We start from the raw sequence: 25781 nt of genomic DNA on the forward strand, positions 1-25781 counted from the left end.
ATATATATATATATATATATATATATATATATATATATATAATGTGCACATATACACACACACACGCTCTTTTGCTCATTTCAATCAATGAACTGTGGCCACATTGGAGCATCATACAAAAACACACACATATATATAGATAGGTATACTCACACATTATAAATGAAGAGTCACCTTTCATACAAATATGATTAGGCTGTTTGTTGTTCAATTGACTAAAGGAAATATTACCTTGCCTAAAAACAGATGAGGATTGGCAACAGAAAGACCATTCAGTCACAGAAAACTGCTTCAGCAAAGTCTCATCTGATACATATATACACAGACACACACAAAGTATCAAACTTTTCCTCAGAAGTTATTGTCTTTTTTCTTTTTATTCATTTCAGTTCCTTGACAGCAGCCCATGATGGGGCACTGCCTTGAAGGTTTTAGTCAAATGAAATGATCCCAGATACAGGTAAGTAAACAAACCAACACTAGTTGTCAAGAGAGGTGGGAATGAACACAAAGACACTCACACATTATATATAAGGGGTGTCTTTCTGTTTTTGCCTACTAAATTCACACACAAGACATTGGTTGGTCCAGGAGCTATAGTAGAAGGTACTTGCCCAAGTTGCTATGCAGTGGGACTGAACCCAGAACCATGTCGCTGGCAAGCAAACATCTTAACACCAAGATAGAAAAATAGTCAATTTTGGTTCAGTGGTCATTTCTAAATCTTATAAAATGAAAATTATCTCCTTCAAAAACAGTATATTTTACTTTAAAATGTCGTCAGCTTTTTTTTTTTCTTATTTAACCTAGAATAATGAGGAAGCTGAGTCACACAAGAAATGGACAGAAAAGGAAGTGCAAACATTAAAACTGAAAAGTGGAAGTGTTATTATTGGTAAGCAGAATGTGTGTGTACACACATTCATACACACACACATGGTCTGATCAGTAAGTATCCGGACTGTTGCCATAGTAATGAAGCTAAAGCACATAGAGTAAAGCTGCTTGGCACAGATTGACCTTGTTTTAACGTTCTAGCTCACTTCTGCTGTTTACAGCAGTGCTTGGAAGGAAGGAAGGAAGGTGTGTAGTGTGTGATCGTTGCACTGGCCATGACAGAGAAAGTTGAGCAGAGAATCTGCATCTAATTTTGCCAAAAGCTTGGTGTTGCCTGCTCAGAGGCCTACACAAAGTTTTCAAAAAGTTTTCATCATTCTCCACACAATCAAGGAGATTTTGTGCAACTGAAACCCCAGTGTCTTTTTGGTTAGCTGAAAGCAATTTTGGCACAAACTTGGCAGACACACATCTCATACCCAAATCTTCAGTGATAATGGACTGAACTGAGCCATAACTAATCTGCACATCCTCTGATAACTCATGGATGGTGATTCAACAATTTCCCCTCACAGCTGCACACACATCTGCAATGTTTTCCTCAGTTTTGTTGGCACTCTCTGTGCTTTAGCCTTGTTACTATGGCAACAGTCTGGATACTAACTGATCAGACCTCGTATAGCAGTGCTTAAATGGGATCTTTCACATGAAATGTTATATTCTCTGCTCCACCTGTCTCTCCTTTCCTGTGTATGCACAAATGCACACACACATACACACAAACACCTTAGTCAATAATTCATTAGCAACCCAAGCTGGAAAAAAGTTGCCTTGTAATTATGACAGTCAAATTTTCTAATACTTTATGATAGATGGATCTATTTATCATATACAAATTAAATTAAAAGTAAATGGATCAGTGCCAGTTTTGACAATGAGATTTCCAACTGCTTTATCAAATGAACTACCTATTTATTGAATATTGATATAAGTGGTTCAGCATCCCACACATAGTGTACTTAATGTGATTCTCAAGAAGAATTAATATCAAACAACGTTATAAATTTGAATCATAGGTACAGTCCATCTGATAGGCTTCAGCACAATTTCCACTTCTTCTGTCCCATTCACATAGCTTGGATTGACCTAAGGCTTATAGTAAAAGTCACTTGTCAAAATGTCACATACTGGGACTGAACTCTAGATATCATGATTGCAAACTAATATTAACTACACAGCTAGCTTTTTTTTTTTAATCTCATATGCACACAAGCATGCCCAAGCACATATATATATATATATATGTGTATATGTTTGTATGTGTATATGAATGTGTGTATATATATATATATATATATATATACACACACACACACACACACACACACATGCATACATATATACACAAACACACGCATCTACACACATACAGAGTTTGTTAAAATAAATAATATATTCTATATACTAATTTTAAGTGGCATGACTAATCAGTTTTCAACTTAATTATATATAATTAGTGGTTAGCTTCTTTTGTGTTACCACCAACTCCCCATCAGATAAACACATTAATTGATCTTCCTGAATCCCTTGATTCCCACCTTCTTGGCTTAAAACACCAAGCAAGTTTAAAAATTTTTTTTTTTTTATACTATTACATTATCCTTTGATCCACATGGCTGTTGGTTTGTGAGAACAACTTCAATACTAATCTGATTTCCTCATTTTCAGCTTCTCATGAGGAATAATCAACCCCCAGTAACAGTCCCTAATTATAACAATGTTAATTACAAGCAGCTGGCTTTAAATGTCATCACTACCTTTGTTTTTAAATCCTATGAAACATGAGCAGATTTCTATACACAAGGTACTTCAGCTATATAATTACAGGTTGTCTCTTCTCCTTAAAGGTCATTTTATTAAATACAATAGCTTATGATATCCATTTAGGATATAAAAAAAAAAAAAGAAAAAGAAAGAAAAAAAAAAAAAGGAAAAGAATTACATCTTCTCTGATTATATCATCATGTTGTTCAGACTTATTCTCTCACCTATTTCAGTCAGCAGACTGCGACCATGCTGAATAATTTTAGTTGAATGAATTGACCCCATACTTTTTTTTTTTTTTTTTTAAAGCCTGATACTTCTTACTGAACCACTACGTTACAGCGATACAAACACAACAACACCAGCTATGGAAGGCAAACAGATGCACACACATATGCATGCATACATGCACACACACACACACACACACACACACACACACACACACACAAACTTCTTTCAGTTTCTGTCAACCAAATCCACTCACAAGGCTTTGGCTGGCCCAAGGCTATATTTGAAGACACTTGCCCAAGGTTCCACACAATGGGACTGAACCCAGAACCATGTGGCTGGGAAGCAAACTTCTTCCCACACAGCCACATCTGTACCTATATTTCAGAACAATCAAAACTTACTAAATTGGTAAATTAAAGTAAATAAAAACTAAGCAATCTTTTACTAGTTTCAATATGCTGCATATTCTGTTATTCTCTTATTGCTTAATTGTTAAGATACGGGGATGTAAACAAACTAACACTAATTCTCAAACAGTGAGAGACAAACATATTGATGCACAAGAAGCTCACCATGTATGCATGTATGTGTGTGTGTGTGTGTGTGAGTGTGTGAGAGAGAGAGAGAGATAGAGAAAGAGAGATGGACTAAGAGACAGAGAGAAATTGTGTGTATGCTTGTATCTCTTTGTTTTGAGATCATGTGATAGTTGTGTCCCTATCGATACAAGTAATATCATTAATTTCCAATATTCTGCAAAAACATGTCTGGCCATGGGAAATTATTACCTTGCTTGGAAACAGATAAGAGTTGGCAAGAGAATGAGCATTATGGACATTAAAACAATGATGAGAGGTTTGAAGGAAGAAACAGAAAAATAGAACTCAATGCTTGAATATATACATATATAATTTTATGAAAAGTTAAGAAGTGGCTCGAGAGCCAAAATTCTCAGTCCTTGCATCACTTTTGTAACTTTTCAGTTGATTAAAACTACACACACACACACACACACAGAAGGGGCTTCCACACAGTACCCATTAACTAAATTCACTCACAAAGCATTGATTGACCTTAGGCTATCATAGAAGACACTAGCCCAAGATGCTTCATAGTATGAGTGAACCTGAAATCATGTGGTCATGATGCAAAATTTTTAACCACACAACACTTTTTATCTTTTTACTAGAAGATATAAAGAAGCAGTCACATACAAAGAAATGAAATAAAACTAAATATCTAAAAAAAAAAAAGTCTTTCATAAGAATTAATTTGGTTAAGTGAAGTCTTAACCATTTTGATACCAACCTACTTGAGACCAACCTTTATTTTATGATACAAACTTCATTTTAAAGTGATCTTAAACCTTCCATAAAAATTAATGTTAATGTAAGTTCTGAAAAAGCAGTTTAATAATACAAAGTTACTTTATTAAATTCTTCCTTATTTTCAAAATCAATTGAAACAAAGGCACTACATTTCAACACAAATATTTTTTAAAAGGATTAAGCTAAACTTATTTCAAAATGTACATACCAATCTCAGCTATTTTAGAAACAATTTTTTCATCAGTTACATCAAAATTAAGCATTAACCATCATTACCTCATTTAAAACCCTCCTAAAATAATCATATTCTGAGTGTTTTTTAATGGGACAATGATATCATTTCTACTGAATGTACCAAATCTATAAGGAAACTCAGAATGTATAGGGACAGAACTGAATAACCCAAGGTACTTGACGAATTTTGTCATCCTCTGGCCTTAATGATGATAAAAGTATTTAATATGCACACATCATTATCAATATTTGACTTGCACTTATTTTATCTCTCCCAAAAAGAGTAAAAGACAATGATGATATTGCCAGAATTTGAACACAGAATACAAGTTGTCATTACTGTTTCTAATTCAGTCCATAATTTTGAAAGAAGGGAACTTCTCAATTACATCTACTCCAGTACTTGACTAGTACATATTTTATCAATCCCAAAAGTATGAAAGGCAAATATAGTAAAGCATCTTTTCTCAACGCTCTAATGATTCTGCCAGCTCACTGCTTTAACAATGGTTTCTAATACAAGCACAAAACCTGGAATTATGGGTGAGGCATTTACCACAAGGGCCCAAGGCATGGAACAATACATGTATAAATTCATGATCACGTCTTTTTTTTATTTTCCTAATTTTCCTTCTAGATAGTCTACATCAGTTCACAAACTTTATCTAGGTCAGATCTCCAACATGAAATATTTATATTTCAGCTTATTATTAGTAATAATAAGCACCATTCCAGATGTAGCCAGTTCTTTGGCAAGCCTCTGTTTATACAATAGATAGAGTGTAGATGTGATTGTATTTATTAGCTTTCTTATCTGCAACATCACTAAATAAAGCAACACTGGAACAGGCTTACACAGAAAATAAGCAACAAGAGGATATAACAGTCAACTTGTTCTACTCCCAATGTTGTGTGTGAGTGCACCTGAACACATCCAAGATACATTTAAGCCTGTACAGAGTGTATTAAAATGTATTCATCTAATTTATAAATTTTGGTTTGCCAAATTTCTGGATGAAAGAAAATCAATTTGTTTCTAATTATTTTTTAAGACTTGTTAAATATATAAAAGCCTTAATGCATGAAGCTTTAAAAAAAAAACTAACCAGAAATAATTAAATGGTACAAAAAAATATATTAATCAATGACTAATATTATTTGGATTGTTTCAGAAAGTATAGGTGACAACTTCACACAAATTTCAGTCTTATGACCTTACCAACAAACTATAGACTTCAACACTGAAGTAATAACAGCAGACTTACTAATTAAATGTACATACATCATTGTACACATGCTGGTACAGAGAAATAGAACTGATAAAAGAATAACTCCAAGACACCATCTGCATGAAAACCCATTAGTTGAGTTGTTGTTAGCATATTTAATACATAAACATATAAAAAGTTAACTGGAAATAAATATGCATTTACATTAATCTGATTATTAATTTTCTTTCATTACGTCTTTGGCAAAGCCTCCACCACCATCACCAAAAGAAACAATGTAACAGCACTTAAAAAGCAGTTAAAAGAGAGAATTAAAGAATTTAATGCTCCTGCTAAACAATAGGATACAAATGAATCCAAAGACAGTCTTTAGTTAAGCAAAAATGTTAATAATAGAATAATTTCTAATGTTGCTAACAAGGCCACAAATGTAGAGAAAGACTAGTTGGTATAATTAACCTCAGTATTCCACAATCTCAATTATTTTTATCCTTCAACCATCTATCATATTCTACTCACAAGCCATTGGTCAATCTAAGGCTATGGTAGAAGATACTTTGCTGAAGTGCTGTGCAGAATGATTAGGACCAGATAATTAAGGATTCAAAGTTAGCTTCTGAAAGCATAGAGACCAACCTATTCACTGACACAATTTCATTGACCCTGTAGGAAAGAAAAGCAAAATGAACCTTGATGGGATTTGAACTCAAAATGTAATAAAATGTTCTTATAAATTTAGTTCAACACTACTATTCTGCCAAGCACTGCCTTCCTAATAAATATGTAATATCCTGATGAAGTAGCAAAGAGGAAATAGTATAAATATTTTTCTAGCAATTGCATAGGAGGAAGAAGTAATAATTTTTAAGAGCAGTTTTGCTTTTTATTGGTTACTTAATGATTACCATTTCAAAGTCATTTTTCCTGATGCTGACATTAATAATTGGTCCCATTTCCTGTTTAGTACTTGTCTCTCAGTTTGTCTGCGAGTCCCCATCATCTTTTTGTCCCCACCCACTTTCCACTCACTTCTTTCATGTAATTAGAAATATAAATAACATTTTGTAAACATGCAATAGAGCAACAAAATAACACTACCGTTACATTTTTTTAAAACTTTTAAAGATTTCCTTAAAACTTTCAGCATTCTAAAACGGATAGGCTTGATAATATTCAAAAATCAAATAGAGTTACAGTCAGCTTTTCATCTGCTTATCATTTTAATAGACATTTAATATTTATAAAAATTTGCATAATGTGTGTATGTGCACACATGTATGTGTTTATGTGTGTGTTAGTATGTTTGTGTGTACACACATACGCATAATTTGATTATGAAAATGAAAATTACTGTAAGGATTCAAATGGGGAAATTAAAAACAAATATTTAAGGAGAAAAATCTGTTATAAGTAAATCATGTGTTAGATTCAAGATGTTGGATAAACAGCGAATCTGTTAAACCATTGTTTTGTTTTTTTAACTGAAAAATAGAAATTACAAGTTGCGATACAACCAGAAAACTCAAAGAATTCAGCAATTTATATATGAATTATGTAACAAATTAAATATAAATGCTAGTTGCTTGGATACTAAAATGGTATTTACTTTACACTAGAAATATGCAATTAGAATAAACAGAAAACCGACTTCATTTATTTGACAGCAGCTGATAGCCTAAATGAAATAATCTCCAAATAATCCAGTATTGCTTCAAGATACATTTGAGCCTGTACACAGAGTATTAAAATACCCTATAAGAATCAACTCTAGAATGTAAATTATTTTCTAGTACACAGACACATAGGAGATAAGATATTATAGTTTGCATAATGTACACCTAAGATTGGCAACAACAAAAATAGTGAAAGCCTATTCAAAAGCATGATCTGATGTTAACAAATGAGAGAGAGGGGGGTAGGGCAGGAGAAGAGAGGGAGAAGGGGGAATAGGGCAGAGAGAGATAGAGATGGCACAAGGGAAGAGAGAGGGGGAGGGGTGAGAGATAGAGCAAGGGAAGGATAGGGAGGGAGGGATGGGGATGTAAAACTATCAAATGTTAGTTTTACATTAGTCAATCATCAGAAATAATCTTAATTCAATAACAATTCAGAAAATTCTTCTTTCTTTAGCATATATTCTTCATTGCCAGCATGATAAAAATAAATTATTTTAAAATCTGACAAGTTTAATATCAGTATTTCAGTGATATCTATATTGTGTCCAATGTCAACATAATTTAGCTGCCATATTTTATAAAATAGGGAATAATTTTAAAAATTATGTAATGTTGGCAGGATATAAAATAACATAGAATGAGTGCCAATGCTCACTTAACCTAATACAAATAACAGTCAAATTTCTCTCATAGTACACTTGACCATGTTAAAAAAGGAAAGGATACAGTGAACAATACTATCATCATAGAAATATCCAGCATAAGTCAAATCTTGAACTATTTCAAGCCACAAATAGACAGCAAACCTTTCATTGCAGGTGAGGTTAACACAAGTCTTCAACAATGAAATATGACATTCGTGAAGACACACGTGTCGTATAGGTGGGAGGAGTCACAAATCTTCATTTGCCTGTGCAGCAGCATCCTCTGTTGTCAATACTTTTTAAGAAGTGCTGTCAATTTCCTCCAGAAATCATGGCACAATTAATGGTAGATCTACAAAAGCACAGGATATGCATAACTGGAACACCTTTGATTGTAAGGTTCACTGCTTGATCAGAGCTGAGCTGGGGATAAACAGCAACAAATAACATGGAATTATAAGTATCCTGAAACTGATATTGATTGAAAGTGAGGTTTCATCTTGGAAAATCCTAAAGCTTCTTAATCCTTAACCAACTTATAATATCAGATCTATAATACACAATTAATAAGGAGACTGTGAAAAATTGAAGTTTGTTCTTAATGGGGAGAATAAAATGACAAAATCGACAACTTGATGTAAGACATTTCAAAAATTATGACAAAATGGTAATTAATATCTTCAAAAGAAACAAGGAAAATCAATATTTTATAAGAAACATAATATTAAAAAAAAATCAATATTTTATAAACATAATCAAGTAAATATGATTTAATATATTTAGACTAAAGTACATAATTCTAACACAGTAGAATGTAAACAAATATGAATACATCTTGTTCCCTTAGCACACAAGAAAATAAAGTGATTGCTTTGACATGTTTCATAGCTGGTTGGCCACTGTTCAGGACAAGAACCCCTCACTCTTCCATCTATGAAGAAAATTTCATAGCAATCACTACTTGAATCAGTCACATACTACTACTGTAATGGTTGGACTAATTTAATTATCATGCCTTAGATAACAGTTAAAAATGAAATCTAAAACCTAAATCATTTTTAACTTTAAACATTAAAAAAAAGAATTACTTTCCTACATATTCTAGGTATTGGTACATTTCACAATTAAACAGTGAGCATAAAAAAGTGAATCTGACTAATATATTTGCCATAAAGTACATACTTTATGAAATATAACAATGATAGCAAAGCACAAAATATGATAATTACTATATTGTTTTAGCTAACAAATTTTGTAAACAATTACATGTGCACATAATCTCTTTGATATAGTTTTGTGTGTCGCTCACAAAACATGCACATGAAGGGCATTTTTTCTAGGATTTCATTGTCTATAATGACAGAAGTACACTATACACAAATGCATACTATATATTAGCAAATACAGTTTACACACACACACACACAATACATGAAGAATTCAAACATTTGACTTCAGAATAGCACTAAACAAGATTTCATTTACAACTAATGGTTGTTTATTTTTAGATAGAAACTACATGCATCTGCATTAACTAAGTAGTTGAGATAACACTTTCTATACTAATAGGCTCACGATTTTATGCTTCAGTATTTTGTCATAAGAATTGGCAAAATGCTTAAAAATTCTTGTTTAAACATAGAAGTTTCAAGGTTATAAAAACCAAGATTGAAGGTTATAAAACCCAAGTAACATCTTAATGAAAAAAAAAAGGGCAATAATGTTAAATAAGAAATGGAATGATAACATACACTTCTCCCTCTTGTCATTAACACTTTGATGAGCCAAATTTAACACTAAGTTAGCCACATTGTAAACCATACAAAACACATGAAATAATATGTTTGGGAAACAAAGAAACCTGTTACATACAAGATGAAATGGTGACAAGAAAAAGCATTATATTTATTAGCAATAATTTTATATTGACTTAATAGTCAATAATTTATTTTTCAACCAGAAATTTATTTAACCAATATCCAGCCAAAATGGTGAGAGAGAGAGTTTGTGTGTGTGTGTGTGTGTACAAGAGAGAGAGTCTGTGTATGTGTGTGTGTGTGTATATGAGAGAGAGAAAGAGAATGAGGTTATGCTCAGATTTACACAAGTGCTTCTTTATGTCCCATGAGTTTGTGGTTTGATAAATAGGGACCAATAAAATAGGTACCAGACTGAAGTAAGTACTCGAATCAAAATGATCAACCTAAAATCCTTGAAGTATGGCCATAGTCCAACAACTAAAACCAGTGGAACAGAATTAATCTTTTCTCTGAGAACAACAATAAGCAAAAAGCAATTCAGTCATGGTACTACTCTGTATGTGATTTAAAAAAAAAAAAAAAAAAAAAAAAAAGATGCAATTTGTTGTGTTTTGAAAAAAAAACATAAAATACATAAGAATTAGAGAATAAGCTGTAGTAGCTTCTAGAAATATAAGGGAAGGTATGTCAGAAGAAAGTAATTCAACAACGCGGGTTGATGAACCGTAAGACGTGTGGCCAAAACCTCCTGGAAAATAACCATAGCGAGGGACATTCCACAGTTGAATTAGAACAGTCACAAACAGTGAAAGAAGACATGCACCCAACACCAGAGCTGAAGACACCTCCGAAAGGGGGTGGCCCCGCCACGTCAAAACGGTAGAGGAGTAGGGGCCGAAACCGGACGTGGTTCCTCCTGATGATGTCTTGAGCTAACTGGATCCTATAAAGGAGCTGTTGTGGTAGCAGACCATGAAACATGGTTGAAATTCCCCTGTTGACCTGACAAGAGAGCCTTACTATGGTTTCTTGACCTGCTTGAAATAGAAGCCAAATTTCCCTTAAATTATACCTTTACCATTTTAAAAAAGAAATTTCAGAGCACATTAGTGAACTTAGTACCTGAATAAAGGACAGGATGCTCACAGACGGAACACTTTTGATCAGAAGTCTACTTAATCAGGGCTGACATGAAGCTGAACAACATTCCTATTTAACTCTTTTGATAATAACACACCTAAGTTGAGAATATGGTGATGGAGGTCTTTATTAGTTTGGGTATTTTGCAGGAAGAGCAAAATAGATTTAAAGGAAAGAGATTTCAGCCAATGAACTATGACCAAGCTGAGGAACAGCTTTATGAGGGTTTTAGTTGACTATATCTACTGCAATACTTTCTTTAGTATTCATTCTATCAACCTCAGGAGAACAAAAGATAAAATCAACCAAGTGTAAGAGGAGGCAACCAATACAGAAAGCTACAATATTTCATTCATACAATTTTTTATTAACACTGAACACTGACATACACTTAGACACATAGAAAACATTAGTTAACTCAGGGCTATGTTAGATGAAACCTGACCAAGGTACTGTGCCCTAGAATTGAACCAGAGGATCTGTGATAAAGAAATAAATTTTTTTAACCATACAGGCATGCATAGAAATGTATATGATTATTATTATTATTATTATTCAGTAGCTTTATTTTTATAGTGTGCTTTCACTTCACTACTGAGCACAGCTCTGTGTACCTTGGGTATGTGCTGTGGTTTGTTGTGATGCTCTTATGGTTACTGTATTGAAAGCGTTTTGTGTAGGATGTGTGCAGTACCCAGTAGTGCAATTTTCTGTATGTTATATATATCTGTAAATCCTGGTGTTTTTGTTATGTATTTGTCTGAAGGCAGTGAGCTGGCAGAATCGTTAGCATGCGGGGGGAAATGCTTAGCAGTATTTCCCCTGTCGCTACGTTCTGAGTTCAAATTCCGCTGAGATCAACTTTACCTTTCATCCATTCGGGATCGATAAAATAAGTACAAGTTAAACACTGGGGTCAATGTAATTGACTCATCACTGCCCCTAAAATTACTGCCTTTGTGGAAAAATTTTAAACCATTATTATTAAAACAGAAAATCTTTAAAATCCTTGAAGAAGGTGTTTGGATGAATCAAACTACAAGATATTGGTTCATGAACAGCTATGGTATAATCAGGGAGTAACTGTAAAGACATAAACAGGTTTTTTTTTTCTCTTTTTATACCATATTTCTTAAGCTTTAGCTCCTTTTAATCTACTATGTCATCTACCTTCCACAATTAACCCTGGATACACTTTCATTTAGCATGTATTTTTCATTTGCTTGAACAAGCTTGTACAGTCATCTTTCTTGCACTTATCAGATGCTTAAATACTTTCTCAACCCTTACACTCAACCTTTCTTGTAAATTTGTACATTCTTAACTTATAGATAGATTGTACATATCTCATTCCTCTCCAGTTATGACATTGTTACTGAGCAATAATAGCACACACCTGACATGTATCTTATACAGCCTGTCTTTTACAGAGAGAGAAAAATTTTGGTTGGAAATAGATTCAACAACTTTAATAGCATACATGAAAGTAATGTGACAGAAGTTATATGAAACTTAAATCTATTACCTTAAATATAGATCACAGAATACATTTTAAAATGATAGAAACTTTTGCATATCAATGTTTTCCCCAACCCTATAAAATTACCAATCATTTTAAAAATCTATTACATTAAGCATAGATCAATGAATATATTTTAAAATGACAGAAACTTCTGCATAACATTGAAAAGAAATGTGTTGTGAAGAAGATAAAATATATATTACTAGAGAAGTTTTACAAAGCCACTATGTGTTGTTACAACCACATTAAAGAAAGCAGTTGAATATAATCAGACAGAAACCACTACAAACATTTATTGGGTTAAGAACCAACCATGTAAAATATTCTTTCCAGCTGCTTAGCTAAGAAAAAAAAAAAAAAAAAACAAGAGAAAGGAAAAAGAAGTTTGACTATTTCCGGCAGAAAGTATCATTTGACTTGTACGACTTACTAAGACTTCTTCCAAAACTGACAGAGTAGAAAGCAACAAATTATATACATTTGTAGTTACTTTTATTCAACAACCTTGAATGAAACTAGTTCTACTTAACATGACAAAAAATATTGACTAATTAATTGAGATTTAGCATAGACTGATCAGAGAAAATTTTGTAAATAATGACAAGAAGATAAAAAACCCAGCTAATATATTATTTCTTGGGTCCTCACTAAATTTATACAAGATAAATGTGTACTGCTGTTATTTAATAGCAATTTTGTATGTATGCTTTGATTTAGACAACATTAATTCTAATATGGGTTTGCTAAAACAAAAAAAGACATCCTCTACCCATTATTTAAAAAGAAACCATAGATAAAATTTATTATTATTATTATCATTATTATTATTATTATTATTATTATTAATTAATTAATTAATGGGGAGGGTTAAGTTGGTTTATTGAATCATGGCTGTCAAAATTTTAAGCAGAAGTTTTATGCTAAGAATCAAATTAAAATAAAATTCCTTACAATAAAAATGTGATTTTAGAAACATACATAAAGTCCAATTAGTTGCATTTAATACTTTTTTCAGAATTCTATTATTATTAAAACCTGAGCAAAGATTAGCCTCTCTCACTAAAACAGCTCAAAAATTTTTTCCATGCTAATTATTTTAGACTATGTTTTACAAAATTTACCTAAAAATCTAAATAGTTAAGTAGATATACATATTTTAATGATATTTATCAAATTTGGGTCCTATTTATTTAATAGTTTATTTGCTTTATCTTTGATAAATATATATATATATATATATATATATATATATATATATATATATATATACTACAACTACATGTGTGAATGACTGTCTTTATCTCTTGTTTAGCAAGGTAAAAAAATAAAAATGAATTTTTAAAAACTTTTCATGCTATTGATTATTAATCTCTAGTTGATAAACACAAGGATATTTTCCATTTTTTTTAATCTGTCAGGTGTTAAAAATATTTTTTTCTTTTTAAATGGTTGCAGACAAAGAGATCCAGGTATGATTTAAAGCAGGAATCCGCTCTCCAAAACAAAGGATCTACCTGTGCAAAGTGATAATTCTGCAACATTCCTCGCTCCAAGGCTGGCAGTTGAAATTTATGTGGCTGCTCATGGTGCCACATGTGAGGAAACCACCAAAATTTATCTCTCATTTCTGCAAGACAATCAAGTTAATAGAAAAAAAAAAATACAAAACCAACATGCAAATAGATCAATATAATTTCATTAAAAAATTACATATAATTTTTTGTTTTTCTTTCAAATATAATTTTTTTAAATTCAATATTTTCATACTCTTCACACAATTATAAGAAAAAAATAAATGAATAAAGTTCTCACATAAAAATCCAATAACTAATCAAATGAAAAAGTTGATAATTATAAAACACATGCCAATTCATTTTTTTTTTAATATTTTTCTTTTCTTTTTTTTCTTTTGAATGAAAATACTGATACAAAATCATTTATAAAAAGATAAAGGAAAATGTTATAAAAAGCAAATTTCATTTCATTTGTACAAGATGTTTTATAATCTCTTATGTTTGAATATTCTGCTCATATATCTAGCCCTAATAAAATATATCTTAAAATCTATTAATTTGAATTATTCATGGGTTGTAAGAATAAAGATGTGTGTGCATTTATGATAAAGAATAGAAAAGAAAATGATAAATAATTTTTCTATGGCTGTATGTTTATTAATTTGAGGTTTGGGGAAAATTAATATACCTGTTCCTCCCCTCCACCTTGCTGGTATCACATCTCACATATGTTTAACCTAAACACTCTACCATAATAGCAAGTAAAGTCAGGTGTCTTATCCAAAAACACAACACTGTTGCAAGAGATACTGTACACCACCAATTAAAAGCTTTTAAAATAATATATATTTGTATTTAAATACTGAGTTATATCAATGTCAACATAGAAAAACAGATTAAATCATAATGAAGACAATAATGATAATTACTAACAATAGCATAAGTCTTGAATAGATAAAAATTATTTAAGATATAATTATCTCTTTCATTACTTCTCAAAACTGACAAGAATTTAATTTATTTAATTCAATTTTGAAATGTTGGATAAAAACCCAGCATCAAAGGAACCTCATAGTGATGTTTGGCAACAAAAATGAATTACTAAAGCTTATAAATTTGGATAACTCCATGTGCCAAACACAGACAAGAAGCTTAAGTTTTTGAGTAAACCCTAAACTCTCTCAGTCACAGACATAGTGATGAGAGAATCATTAAGTAAATATATCTATGCAGAAAAATATAATTAACATCTCTACATCAACAACTACAGTGAATTGTTCAAGTCTAATAATACTGAAACATATCTAGAGTGGCTTCCTAAACTTGCCAAAATGATTAAAATAATATCAGTAATTGAGTTAATGTCCTTTCTTCACCATGTAAGTTTTCCAAATAAGATTTTTACTACATTAAATATGGCATCACTAACTCAAATGTTGATTTGTCAAGCAGACTGCAGCTGAGAGTAATTAACCTCAGTGATGTATTTGTTGAAACTATATTTTACTTCAATCAACTTTTTTAAGTCGTCTCTGATTCCCAAAACAGTAATCAGAAACATATTAAGTAAAAGTGGTTAAACGTCACTTCTCATCCACTTCTAAGAATTTTAATAAAAAAAGTATTGTTATAGAATACATTGGGAAAATACTGAAAATACTATATGCAAATACTGGCTTAAATATATATATCAGTTTGCTGAAGCCTAATTTGAAACATCAGGAAAACATTCTAAAAATCCATCCAGTCTCTTGAAGCCTGATAGCTAAGGTGAAAAGTTACTAATCCAAATGTGAAAGGTTAGATCACACCATTGGCTTCATGTATTCTTAGACAAAACTGATTATGCTGTTTCTCACAGTTTAACTAGCTAAATAAGTAGTAGTGATCATTGTTGTCAAGGACCAAATGTAAAACAGTTGATACAACAAACAGTTCACACAAACTTTTCTAATCCAATTCCTGATAGAAACCAAATAGAGAGAGTGAGAATAGGGAAGTAGAACTGCAAGGGTGAAATTTGCTAAACCAGCATAAACGAATGAATGAAAAATTTAAATTAACTTCTGATAAAGCAATTTCTACATGATTAAACAGAGTTGTAATAATTTTCCAAATATAGCAATAACTCCTGGAAAAAATCCATTTATTATATTTTATATATTTATTTTCTGCACTGGCTTAGATTAGAGGTAGGTATGCCTGTCTACATTTATATAGTAACTTCCCCAACTGGCATTAAATGAACATGAAATAGGCCAGCAATGTTTACGTAGATTGTGTGGCAGCACTTAATGATTCAGAAACTGTTTGTTTGACAGCAGACACTTTTTACTATGGTTGAATGCAATTAACATGGGAATGAGTAATCTCATTAGCTGTATTTCTATCTCCAGAGAAAAACTACTGGATCTTATCACCAAGGTTAATTTTAGACAATGTTTGGTTATTATTGAGAAGTGATGGCAAGCATCACAGGTTATTATTTAACTCTAACCAAAGTGTCTAAGGACAAAACACTTATTTCTAAATCAGTGGTTCTTAACCAGGGTCCATATAAGATTTTGCAGGATGCAATACAACAAAATAATAAATTGGGGATCTACAATAGTATTTTAAGGGCTCTTGAAAAAATTTTGTTTCAGATATATGTATTGGTATATATTTCAAGAAACAGGTTTCTTTCTCTAACATTTTACATAGTTCAAGTTAGTGTGAGAAAAACAAAATAGGAATTTTGAAAGACGTTTCCATAAAACTAATTTTTAAACAACAAATGGCTATGAGGGTCCACCAGAATAAAACAGTAATTACAAGGGCCCATAGAGGAAAAAAAGATTGAGAACCCCTGTTCTAAATGGTGAAATCCACTTGATCCAAAGAATAAATGGAAAAGTTGAGAAAGAATCAAAGATATTGGCAGTTTATATCTTTTTGCTGGCACTGTGTTGTAACTGGGACTAACATAGTAGACATCATTTAACTCCAGATCAGCTTTGATCAAACAGCCTTGTGAGTGGAACTGATGTCTTTACCTCACCACATATATATGCCTAATTAACCATGATGACTCCAGTAGATCATATTCTTTTATTCTTCTACTCATTTCATTTTGACTGTGGCCATTTTTTTTTTTAATATAACCTTCCTTTTTTTGAAAGATAGTAGGGTATGGTTTTAGGAAGACTTTGCAGCTATTTCTTGCAAGCTGAGCAATTGCAGAGAGATCTCCTTGTTGGCTTGGGCTAATTGTGTCTAAAGCAAAACACTTACTTTCCTCCAAATCAAGAAATCTGCTTAACACTACATTGTGGTTTAGCCCCAGGTTAACCTTGATCATGCAGACTTATGATCAAAAGATGCTCTCATCCTTATGACTACATTTTTTAGATGCCAGGAATTATACTATCTAAATGTTATTTTCTAACCTTATTTAAAAATAGTTGTGTACAGTTCAAGAGTTATTTGACTGCTATTTCTACCAAGTCAAGTAATCACATAACCGTTCCTTCGTTGGCTATGTTAGCTTTTACTAAGTACAGTAGGTGGTATTCAGTGTGGACTGGATACTTGTTGACTGCAGTATTGAAGTCAGTTCTTCTGATGTCGAAAGCAATATATTTTAGACATTAGGTTTCATTGGCATAATGTTATGGAAACCAGAGATAGCATCAGTCCTGTGAGATTTCATGATTCGGAAAGGATAAAATATTTTCCTAATCTAGAAGGTGATGTATTGTCAAAAATAAATCATTGCATGGCATACCAAGCAGTATATAGTTTCTTCTCTCTACATACTGGGTTCAAATCCACCAAGACCGACTATTTTATATCTCCCATGGTTGTCCAATCAATTTTATCCCTTTCATACAGAATTGCAACCTTCAGGCAATGTGAATGGATGATTGCCCAGGGAAGAATTTAAAGAACTAAAATGCTGCAGAACAATCTTAATTAATCCATACTCCATACTTCTCAAAAAAAAACTGGCATAAAATACATGATAGAGATTCCAGTTTCCTAAATGTGTTTATTTTAACTAGGCTTTGTTCAAAGTTATTAACAAAGAACTGAAGTGTAAGAGAACATTATACATAAATCACCAAAATAGAATAATTTCGCCAGAAATCTAAGAAACAAATACGCAAAAGTCTAGCGAGTTATCAATATTCTAGATTTGCTTTTTTTTAAAAATTTGTTTGTTTTGTTCTCTTGTTTTCTGTAATAATATTAGATTGATATGATCTACATGAGTATTGTGCCTTCTAGAAACAATTACAGAGAATATGTGGAGTGACCTAAGCCTGATAAAAATCATGCTATGTTTGATGCATTATTATGAGAATTTCCTAAACACAGCAACACTGATTAACATCTATACTACTTAAATAATCTATTATTCATCAAAACTGCTGAAATCAACCATAACTCAGAACTAAGTATATTTGGGCATGCTGTTGAAATGGTTAATATGCATATGTTAGAACCACATTTATCTTTTATCTTTCAAACAGCAGGTGTTATGTTCATAGTGTATGTTATGATAAATCCATTTAAAATGTTCCCGTTCCCCTTTAATGTACATTATTAATGCTTCAGATGCTGTTCACAAGACCATATTCTGTGCCAGTTAACTCTGAATAATTACAAGGTTCTTCCTGTCCTCATTTAACAATAAAGCACTGTATGATCACTACCACTTGGTGAACAAAAACATCAAATTTATAACAATGTCTTCAAAAGACTGGCAAAGTAAAATCGATACATTGTGTCATGGTTATGCATGCTTTTTGTGACAATCTTCCAATAGCTTTCAAGAGGCCTCATATAATGACTTTATTCAAAATAATTATTAAAAAGAGAAAAAATGGAACATACATTTAGGAACAGTCTTTGCTTTGAATATTAAAAATATTTCAAATCATTTTCTTTCTCTCTAATGCTTATGATCTCTGTCAGTTACACATAACTTAGGACTTAAATTAATAATATTACACTTTCAGAGTGAAGGTAAGTGGCCTAGAAGTTAGGGTGTTGGGCCCACAATCATGAAGTCATAGGTTGACTTCCTGGGTTGGGTAGCATGTTATGCCCTTGAGCAACAAATCTCATTTCATGTTGCTCCAGTCAACTCAGTTATGAGTATCAACTTAGTGCTAGTACTCATTTAGATCTCTCTCTCTCTATCTCTCCTCCAGCTATCACATCCTTGATCTTCTGCTTGGTTATGGGTTGGAGGGCCAAAGTGTTTATGACTGTTCACAACTACATAGGTACCTAAAACAATTAGCAAAAGTGTGTCACAAGCTATTAGATCAAACTTGCTTGCAAGTGACAGCTAAGCACACTTTAAGAACTATGAAACTAAATAGTGATAAATATTATCATCATCATCATTTTACATCCACATTCTGTTTGCTTGGGTTGAACAGATTGCCATGGCTGGAATCAGCACATTTTCAAGGGTATTGCTGACCTACATAAGTCAGAGGATCCGCATGTCGTTTCAAAATCAAGACTTCATTTTTAGTTTCTATAACTGAATATCCTTCCTAAGAGGAATAATTCTGAAATTTATATTTGCTTGTCTTTTTTTTTTAAAGTACATGTGTGATGTACAGCTTAAAAGTAACCTGCCAAAAATGCCAACAAAGGACAATGATGGGACCAAAGCGACACACAGAAAGAGAAACAAAAGCTGATATTTTATATTACTACATATTCTCCATTTTCTGTCAACTGCTCAATTGCATCAAGTGATGACATGTAGTATAACATTACTGATATTCTAATGTAGAGTTTGAACTCATAACCTACAGCAGTCATGACTAACAGATGAGCACTATAAACAGCCAGCTACTACTGCACTCTCTTTCTCTCTCCCACTGTTAGATGTAATTCGTAACTCAAATGATATCTATTCCCCAATTCCAAAATAATTAATTTCCCCACCCATGGATATCAATTTATTTCTCTTGAGAGTTCATAATAAAATCCCACAGGCAAGAGAGAAAACAAGCAGAACAAAAGGGAGAAGGAAAAAAGTAAAAGAATGGAATTTTACAATAAATACCCATATAATTGTTATTTTTATACATGTTTGTGTCTTGTGTATTTACTTCATATAATAATGCCCTGAGCACAAGTACAAAGAATGTGAGATTATTTCTTTCTTTCTTTTTTTTTTTTTTTTTTTTTTTTGGTAGCTCCGTTTCATTTCTACAAGTTGTAAATTAATAATTTCCAACTCGTTTTATTGTAAAAACCAAGGCTAAACCCATCAACATGATTAAAACAGAAATAGAGTTAACTTCAAACAAATGTGGTTCAGACTTAAAATCATATTAACACAATTTCTTATATTTTTAAATTCCTATCCAAACAACTAACCACTGTTGCCACTTCCACATTCACTGCTAATTTATCCCTTCCGTTAAGTTACCATCTGTCTTCTCTCCAATGTGTAATCATAATAAATATAGCACTGAATCAAAGCTCTTTAATAGTAGACATTTTATTGCCACTCTGTAAATACAGATTCTTCTAACAAGAGTGCTTCTATGTGGATTGTTGAGGAAGATTTAGGTACTAAACCAATCTTTTAAATGGGACTAAAAACAGGCTCTCTGACCCCTATATTACTGAGGTCTTTTACAGCACAAGTTGAAGACGGAACAATCTACTTCCCACTGAAATAATAATAATTGTTTGAAATTTAGGGGGTGGATTAGTTGATAACGTCGATCACAGTACTTGTCTGGTATTTTATTTAATCAAATCTAGGTGAAAACGTTGAAGTTGACTCCATTGAGATTTGAACTAGAACAAATACCATGAGGTATATTCACTGATACAATAACAATTCTGCTAATTCATGTCATTTCAGGCTGGTTATTATTTTTATTGATCTCTATTTCTCAAACCAGTATGTCAATGTGACAAAAAGGAACACAAAATAGGCAAACACACAAAGATACATGAGCAGCTTTTGCACAGTTCTTGTCGATCAAATTCCACACAAAAAGTATTAATCAACTTCTATTTCTATTATTGATATTTAGCCATTTGCTTTATTGAAGAAGATGATGTGAAGTGGCAGTCACAGAAGAATTTGACAATGTCTAACAAACAATTTAATTTTAACCTTCTACTTTATAAGTTCAAATTTTACCTGGGTTGATTAGCCCTTCATCCTGCCAATCATACATCAATGTTGATCAATCAACTACTGAGCCACTACAAATTTATGGTCCAATGTGAAAAAATCATTATACACTTGTGTTTCAGATATACCATTTCTTAAATTACTTATAGAAAGTATGCCAAGCAAAAATTCTGAATTATTTCTACAAAGGTCTTTCAAAGAATTAAAATCTATAGTAATCTCAAAGATAAACCTAAATTAATTTCATTGCAAACATATTAAAAAGTATTACTCTAATAAGATAAATGATTAAATATGTGTGAACAAAGGTATTAGATGAATAACTGCTTTTTAAATGATATAATATGCTATCAAATTTAGATTCACTATTATGTTTATCTTAGACAAAGAGCAATCAACTGATGTTCTTGCATCATTTAACAGTTTTTCAATTATTTATGTTATAACACTTTTTCAGTTAAGTACAATCACTTTAATATCCAAGTGTTTCAATAACACTAACTTAAATACATAAAATCTCAAAAAGACCATTTTCTTTATCCCAATTACCACAAATACTCCTTCTTTTAATGTCTACGGGGACACTAAGACAGCTAATAAGGGAGGAAAAACATGGCGGTGAGACACTATCATTAGAGACTTGGTGACCAACAAAAAAAGAAAGGCAAATGTTCTTAAAGCATTGGAGAAGGCAGCTGGCAGCACTTTATACATTTTTGGATATCAAGAGATTAATTTGAAATAACTGCCATAAAAACACAAGTGGATTAAAAAAGGAATATTGTCACAGATACACTAGGTTTGAATTAAAAAAAAAAGAATGGTGTGTCATGGTTGAAACAATGTTCTGATTGTAGGTTTGCTTAATTTGAGGCAGACATAAAGCTAAACAATACCAACAAGAAGAGGTTTGATAGGGTACAGGTTTCCAATTAATTTTCATGTTGCAACCTAACATTATGTATACTAAATTGTTTATCAGTGTGTCTGTGTACTTAAATGAGGGAGAGAGAGAGAAAGAAAGTGTGTGTGTGTGTGTGTGTGTGTGTGTGTGTGTGTGTGTGTGTGTGTGTGTGTGTGTGTGTGTGTGTGTTAACATCTTAAGTTGTTTTTTTTTTCCTATGTTTAGCACAATGGTTCCCAACCTGGGTTTTGCAGATCCCTGTTGGTCCACAAAGGTAGTACTGGGGGTCCGTGAACTAAATTCAAAGTTTCATATATATCATCATCATCATCGTTTAACGTCTGCTTTCCATGCTAGCATGGGTTGGACGATTTGACTGGGGACTGGTGAAACCGGATGGCAACACCAGGCTCCAATCTGATTTGGCAGAGTTTCTACAGCTGGATGCCCTTCCTAACGCCAACCACTCAGAGAGTGTAGTGGGTGCTTTTACGTATCATCCGCACGAAGGCCAGTCAGGCGGTACTGGCAACGGCCACGCTCAAAATGGTGTATTTTATGTGCCACCCACAGAAGAGTCAGTCCAGGGGCACTGGCAATGGTCTCGCTCGAAAATCCTGACACATGTCACAAGCACAAGTGCCAGAAAGGCGACGCTGGGCATATATACACACACACACACACACATAAAGATAAACATATTAAAAGGGGTCCGTGGGAAAACTCATTTAAATAAAAGAGCTGGGAATGACTGTTGGGAACCACTATGAAGAGGTTAGGAACTACTGCTTTAGCATTTAAACCAGCCATATCTGGCCAAAATATTCTACTTGTTTTATGTTCAAACTGGCCTGATCCAGCCTCTTAGAAATACCCTACAATGACATTTTAGATATACACAATTACCTCACCAAAAGCTTGAAGCTACAAGATAATGCATGATTAATTAAAAAACAATATGAATAAATAAGCTTTACATTTGACAGAGAAATCTGAATGCTAAAGAGTTAACCTTTATTTAAACATAAGCATCAGCAAGGGTCTATGAAGTATAACTAAAAAGACAAGGTGGTCAATGCAGGAATACTTTTGATTGAAGCTCTAAACTATAACAAATATATCCATCAGCAAAAGCCACTAAAGTAAAATTAAAACAATTAGGTATTTTGATATGACAGAAAGAAGAGGAAATATCTAACATTGCATGCAAAGCCATTCTGTTGTTTTTAGTTTCAAATAAATAGATTAGTTAGTAGATTTGTAGCAGAAGAGATTTTGATCAAATATAGAACAAACACTACTACTAAACCTGACTAGATCTCTTTCTATTTCTGTCAACCTAAAAAGAATTAGTAACAGAAGAACATAAAGCTAAATGAAAACTTATAATGAAATGGGTAGGCTGAGAGATTATATAATAGGGGGGAAAGGTTAAACAACTATATTTTTCAATGTTGATGAAGAGAAAGAATATTGTATTATATGTTCAGTTAAATATCTTAGTCAATGTTGGGAATTTATCAACCAGATAAAATTTTTTTCCTTATGTCACCTTAACACATTCCCGTGTGCATTTTACTTATTTGTGAGTGTAAATGCCTTTTTAAATCCCAATGATGCCATTGCTTAATTCCATTTTTGCAGAACTACACAGGATGAGAGGTAAAGCCTCTGTTTAGATAGGAAGGTAATTCTGGTCTATTACAGGTAATATTCACAGATCATCAAGTACCTATTCCTAAGTGAAGCATTGTAGAATAAAGTGTTCTGCTTGAAAATACAATAAAACACATATTAAATTTGAATATTTGAAATTTCTATACCTCATCCACTCAATTATCTTGTCTTAACTTTCCAGACCTGACTCTTGCCAATCCCTGTTTTACTTGTTTTTTTGATTATAGTGATTAGTTTTTAAAGAGTATGAAGACAAAAAGTAACTTACATTATCTAATCAGAAGCAATATGTCGCAAAAAGGACTTTTTTTTTAAAGTTCACTAAAAATACATTAAGGATACATGGGATTAAGATTTCACACCTTTCAACATTTGTGTTGTGGTCATGGATTAAAGCACATTACTTCACTTGCTACTAAAAGCCAAGCTAGAATTATCAATACATCTCAAGAAAGGGATTTTCAGTTGGAACTAGGAAGTGATTAAATTTTAAATCTACATAAGAACTTTCTTTGGTTTCTCACAAATATCGTAACTACATTTTTAAAAAATTCTTTTAAGATTATGTGTTACTGAAAGAAATATGTAATACTAAAGGAGTGTAATACGGGGGGGGGGGGGGGGTGAAAAGTTCCCTGCTTCAAGGGTATCATGAAAGGCCTGGTTGGTAGCCCAAACTTCCTTGTTCTTTTACAGGGCTTAGAAAAACTGAAAGACCACTGCATTAAGTGTGTGAATCTGAGATGGGAATATGTTCAATAAAATCATTATTAACTGATCCTCCTATATTTTCTTTTACCCAAAGCCAGGAACTTTACAGCACCCCCTCATATATTACCAAGTTTTCTTTGCTAAATATAACAGTTCTTGGAGGAGGGAGAGATTTGTTTCTTGAGTAACAATGCTACATGTATATACCTCTACACTAGAAGAGATGTATTCAAGGATTACTATTCAGAATTGCAAGCTAAAACATCCATTAACTACCTACAACTGTGAGCAGTGCCTGCTTTCTTTGTTTACAAGCATAACAAGGTAGACTTAGCCACCAGAAGAGTACAGTTACTAGAGGTAGAATATAGTGTTAGAGTTTATATACACTGATAATGTATGTAAATAGTGTAACATCTCAACAACTCCATTGACTGAAACTCACTTTAGAAAGTATATTACATATACAGGGATCCTCAACATTACAGAACTTCTACTTTTGGTTATAAAAGTGGTTGCATTGTTTTGGATGATACGGAGGAGAATCAAGAAAATATTGTGTCAAAACATATTGCAATTTCTAACATGGGGACCAACAGAAAGATAGGCTTTGTATTCTGGAATTACCCTATTATGGCAAACCATTTAGAAATGCAAGCCTTCTGTAGCACTGAAGATTGCTGTGTCAGTGTTGAATATCTCATTTTCTACTTAAGTCTACTTCTTATTGTAAAAGAACTGCATTTATAGGGAAAATATTAATAAGATTAACCTTACTCTTAATAGTGCTGTTTAAATAATTAAAAAAAAAATATTTAAAATCCCCACTCACCATTATTTCACATAATTTACTAATTTTATATAATTGTTACTGCTAATTAAAAGTCTGCCTACAGTATTTGCTATAAAATAAAAAAGAAAATACTATTTGCTATTAAATGTTTAAATATCCTAAGAAAAATAGATGTCAGAATATACTTAAGTTTGATATAAACATCTAATAGTAGCAACAACTTTTCAAGAAATTCTGTTAAAGACAATTTTAAGAAACTAAATATTCACACAATAGTTATGAATTTAAAAAAAAAAGAAAAAATCAATATAAGATTAATTTAAAACCATTAGTAATATATAATATAACTAAGAATTGGTGGGTCTGAGTTATAAATGATATAAAAGAAGGATAAAACCAACCTACTAAGAGACGATCACCCAAGTTCTCTTCTGGTGTACCTTTTTGATAATATTTTCCAGAAAATCCCAAATTAAAATAGAAACCCTTGATATGACTCCGCAACCGGTTCTGAGCTGCAAGCAGTGCCTGAAATGAAGTTAAATAAATAAACACATAAATGATAAAATGGGAAACAAGAATTTTTTTT

At 32.2% G+C, this 25781-nt stretch overlaps 1 protein-coding gene across 2 annotated transcripts in view; it reads right to left on the reverse strand.

Annotated features, from left to right (window-relative positions):
* Nucleotides 1–25781, reverse strand: part of LOC106883670 (bifunctional heparan sulfate N-deacetylase/N-sulfotransferase) — a 119918-nt gene that overhangs the window by 61160 nt on the left and 32977 nt on the right. The window contains exons 3-4 of one of the 2 annotated variants that reach the window (XM_014934769.3): nucleotides 25594–25720; nucleotides 13943–14055 (exon numbers count right to left, since the gene is read on the reverse strand). In XM_014934769.3, coding sequence (XP_014790255.1) covers nucleotides 13943–14055; nucleotides 25594–25720 — 240 coding nt within the window. The remainder of the gene's footprint in view (nucleotides 1–13942; nucleotides 14056–25593; nucleotides 25721–25781) is intronic. The other variant, XM_014934768.3, reaches the window with a different exon arrangement.

This window comes from Octopus bimaculoides, chromosome 5 (genome assembly GCF_046866305.1).
Source record: "Octopus bimaculoides isolate indiv1 chromosome 5, ASM4686630v1, whole genome shotgun sequence".
Lineage (NCBI taxonomy): Eukaryota > Metazoa > Mollusca > Cephalopoda > Octopoda > Octopodidae > Octopus > Octopus bimaculoides.